The sequence below is a fragment of the Prionailurus viverrinus genome, chromosome B4 (genome assembly GCF_022837055.1).
Source record: "Prionailurus viverrinus isolate Anna chromosome B4, UM_Priviv_1.0, whole genome shotgun sequence".
In the NCBI taxonomy this organism is placed as follows: Eukaryota; Metazoa; Chordata; class Mammalia; order Carnivora; family Felidae; genus Prionailurus; species Prionailurus viverrinus.
Genome location: NC_062567.1, coordinates 90,965,334 through 90,969,647, shown reverse-complemented (window position 1 = coordinate 90,969,647; position 4,314 = coordinate 90,965,334). Strand labels below are relative to the sequence as shown.

The 4,314-nt window shown below is 45.9% G+C and overlaps 1 protein-coding gene across 2 annotated transcripts in view; it reads left to right on the top strand.

Annotated features, from left to right (window-relative positions):
• Window positions 1-627: 627 nt before the first annotated feature.
• Window positions 628-4,314, top strand: part of CPM (carboxypeptidase M) — an 80,934-nt gene continuing 77,247 nt past the window's right edge. Inside the window, exons 1-2 of one of the 2 annotated variants that reach the window (XM_047867261.1) lie at window positions 628-663; window positions 1,010-1,172. In XM_047867261.1, the coding sequence (XP_047723217.1) occupies window positions 1,013-1,172 (160 nt within the window). In that variant the 5' untranslated portion in view covers window positions 628-663; window positions 1,010-1,012. Of the gene's footprint in view, window positions 682-1,009; window positions 1,173-4,314 lie in introns of both variants that reach the window. The other variant, XM_047867260.1, reaches the window with a different exon arrangement.

Genomic DNA, 4,314 nt, shown 5'->3' with positions numbered 1-4,314 from the left:
CTGTAAATTTCATGTAGTCAACCTCCTCCACCAAATAACTTGTCGGAAATTTTCTTGTACTCTACACTTGGCAGTTTAAAACTTGTACACACCTGCGTTCTTCTGTCTTCAATTCCCACGCGTCCCTAGTCCTCAGGGCATGGCTGGGGAGCCTGACACAGCTGGGAGCGCGGCCCCCTAGGGCTCACGCAATAGAGGCCGGTAAGAGCCACGTGGAGCTCTGGCCACATCCCTTGGCTCCAGGTGGGCCACGGGCCCAGCTCTTAACGGCTGCAAACTCACAGCAGCAGGAGACAGCCAACCGCCCGCGGGCCCCTCGTTGGAGCCGTGGCCCAGGAGAGGACACGCTTCCAATCCAGGGCGCTGGTAAAACCTGGGACCGCGACAGGCGACCTGGCCTTCCGCCGCGCTCCACCGCCCACCCGCACGTGCCGACGCAGCCCCGGAACCCCGAAGCGCGCCAGCCCTGGTTTGCCCAGGTGCGAAGGGCGCTGAGCCGCCCGGGCCGCGCCGCGCCGCTCGGCCCCGCCCAGGAGGGACCCGCGCGGCTCCTGAGTGGGCCGGCGGGAAGTCAGTCAGGCCTCGGGGGCGGGGCCCGGGTTGCGCCCGTCCCCTGGCAGGCTATAATGTCGGGCCCCGAGTGCCTGCCGGCGGCGGGTGGAGGTGTGCGCCTGGGCGGGGGTGAGGTTCAGGGCGTGCGGAGCCCCTCGCAGCTGCCGCAGCTGCCGGCCGGCCGGCGACGACTCCGGGAGGAGAGGGAGAGAAGGAGAGGGAGGGGCGGGAGGCGGCGGCGGCGGGATGGAGGGCACTCGGGGCTGCCCGTGCTCGGTTTGCACCAACTCCCGAAGGTGCTGCTTCCAACTTTTACCTCCTTGGAAGCCGGGAGCCGTAGTGTCAGGAGACTTGACATTAGGCGTGCTGATCCGAGCTGGTGACGCCCACAACCTCTCCCCCTCACCCCCCCCCCTTTTTATCTGTTCTCAGCTTTGTTATTTTTATTCATCTCTAGAAAATGGACTTCGCCCGCCTCTGGCTGGGGCTGCTGCTGCCTTCGGTAGCTGCGCTGGATTTCGGCTACCACCACCAGAAGGGGATGGAAGAGTTTTTGAAGAACGTGGCCCAAAACTACAGTTCTATCACTCGCTTACACAGTATTGGGAAATCTGTGAAAGGTAGGGTCCATCTCGTGCGCTTTCCCAAACTCCCGGTCCTCGCTTTCATTCATTAAGTCTGCCTTAGCTTCCTGTCCCCTTTCCCTGAAGCTGCTCAGGGGAGCTCCAAGCGGGTAGACCGGTGCCTTGCTTGTTGGTCGTTTTCTGCTTTTGTGTGTTGTGTTGTCTTCTGTTATTTTGTCCGCGCAGTAGTAGGAAGACCTGAATTTTACTAAACGTCTCTGCTGTCATTCAGTGTCATTGCGTCCCACGCGTTAACGGCGTTCTTTTTGCGCTCTTGCGCTGGTTGCTTGGGATGTGTATTTTTTTTTTTTCTTGGTAGATAAACTTCTGTCAGGAAAGTCTCCGTTTAGCCATCGCGGCTTTCCCTTTTTGTTGGCTTCTTTAAATATGATTTGGACTGTTAGTATCATTTTTATTCCCAGTCTCTTTTAAGCTAAACTAATTTCTGTTGGTGAGATTTCTGTCATTCGTAATTAGCCCTGTGACTTAAAATGATGCAGAAATATCATTTCTATAAGTTTCTTTTAATGTTAAAGAGTAGGTAAGACTTGTGTCATGTGTAATTAGCCCAATGGCTTAAAGTTATGGAAAAAAAAAAAGGCTCTGACACTGATCAGAGACTGTTTTAAAGTTATCCATTTGAATAAAACGATTGCTGGTTAATAAACGTTAGCAATGATTGGAACAGGCATTTTCACGTTTATCAATTAATTTAGAAACTATATTAAATATAAATATATAGCTACATATTAAACTCATTTTTACAGACAGAGAATTTAAATCAGAGATTATTTTGCTCAAGATCACCAGGTGGTAGATTTTATAACTGGGATTGGCATTCAGATTGTTCTACTTAAAGGCTTAGATATTTTGGGGAGAAGGCAAATACTTTTAACAAACATTATTTCTTAATCTTTTTATTTTGGTACCCCTAAAGAGATTACCTGAAAGTTTAATATTTTTTTTTCAACGTTTATTTATTTTTGGGACAGAGAGAGACAGAGCATGAACGGGGGAGGGGCAGAGAGAGAGGGAGACACAGAATCGGAAACAGGCTCCAGGCTCTGAGCCATCAGCCCAGAGCCTGACGCGGGGCTCGAACTCACGAACCGCGAGATCGTGACCTGGCTGAAGTCGGACGCTTAACCGACTGTGCCACCCAGGCGCCCCGAAAGTTTAATATTTAAATAAAAAGTTTTGTCAAGTGTATGCAGTTTGGATCTCCACTCTTTAGAAGGTGTGTTGAAACTCTACCTAGATTTTAGCTCTGAGCTTTTGAGCCAAGGAGTGTCTTTTAATTACCATATTTTCAATAATTAAAAAAAAAAGTCATGGTTTTTATATTAAAGAAGACCTGGTATACAAATTTACTTATCCGCAATGCAAAATAAAAATCCTGGGTCATGTGCGTAATGGTACCTTTGTTTTCAAACAACATTGCCAAAGAGTTGGTGCCAGGATTACTCTATATTGCTCTATAATCCAAAATTACAGAGGTTGGATGTGTGAGAAATCGTATCTTGAATCAGCATATGTACTCAGCCTTTTGAAATCCTTTTCCCTTAGGGCTAGAGAAAAGAGCAGTTTTAAAAGATCTAAGATACTCATTATATTAATAAAGCAAATACAGAACCTAACTATCTTGAGTTATTGTTCAGTCATCATTTAAACCACAAGGTGATGAGAGCGTTAATTCTAACTACTAAGTGATTTGGCAGGTTTTTATGTTTTCGAGCACAAAGTGCTTTGAAGGAAAATTGGGGAATCTCCTTCTTTTTTTTTTTTTTAAATTTTTTTTTCAACGTTTTTAATTTATTTTTGGGACAGAGAGAGACAGAGCATGAATGGGGAGGGGCAGAGAGAGAGGGAGACACAGAATCGGAAACAGGCTCCAGGCTCTGAGCCATCAGCCCAGAGCCTGACGCGGGGCTCGAACTCCCGGACCGTGAGATCCTGACCTGGCTGAAGTCGGACGCTCAACCGACTGCGCCACCCAGGCACCCCATGGGGAATCTCCTTCTTAACGTGAACCAGCTCTTCTGATCATTTCACATGGTATCAGACCACAGTAACAGTGAAAGCCAGTAGGCTTAATTTTTACTTTGTATGCACCCTTGTGGCTAAAGGACTGAGAAGTTATCATGTAAAAATCTGACACTAGTGTTCACATGTGTTGAACAGAGTGTTGTGAATAATAACTCGGATTAGGAAAAAGCTTGCAAGTGGTGGGTTACAACTCTACCCTGTACCGCTGCCTATTATCATGAGCGTTGAAAACCAGCGCTCCTTTCTTGGTACTCTTTTCACTAGACTAGGCAATTTTCCCAACTGTCTGCCCTCTGGTGTAGGATGAGCTTTGCTTTGCAAACGGCATTTACAGTATGTGCTATTTATTTATGTAGAACATGGGCAGCCTACCTAGAAGAGAAAGTAGCATTCCTACCTGGTCGAATACATTTTCAGTTTTTGTAAATGCACATCACATCTATTTTTGTTGTAATCATGGATTCTATTCTGCTTTTTTCCTCAATTCACATTATCTCATTCTATATTTCTATGAATTGACAAGGTCTACGGATGTAAATTGGTTATTATATAGTATTTCATCCTCTTGGTTATGAGTTTTCTTAGTCCTGCACCTCTTTGGAGCTTCTGTGTAGTTTTTGATGATGTATCGTAAACAATTATGCTTTAAAAGGATTGATGCCATGATGATTACCTTCCATTATAATTGGTGATTTTTTTTTTCAGTTTTTTATTTTGAAATGTTTGAAACCCACACAAAAGTTGAGCACACATCTACCCTTCACCCACATTCAGCCATAGTGGACTGACCATATTTCAGTTGAGCTTTTGGAGGAAACCCCATTACCTAATGACCTAGTAAAATCTTAAGTGAAACAAGAGAAGCAACTCAAAACACTGACAACTGACTTGAGGAAAATTCGGAAAGGTACAATATTCACTGGTTTATTCATTCCTCCATTTAGTTAAGCCAACCTACTACCATCACCCCCTCCCCCCCTTTTTTTTCACTCCTAACCCCCTCTGTCTTAATATGATGCTGGCACATATTCAGTAATTTATGTTTGTTTAGTGAATTGAATGTTTGCTGAGTGAAAGTTGTCTGAAGCAAGCA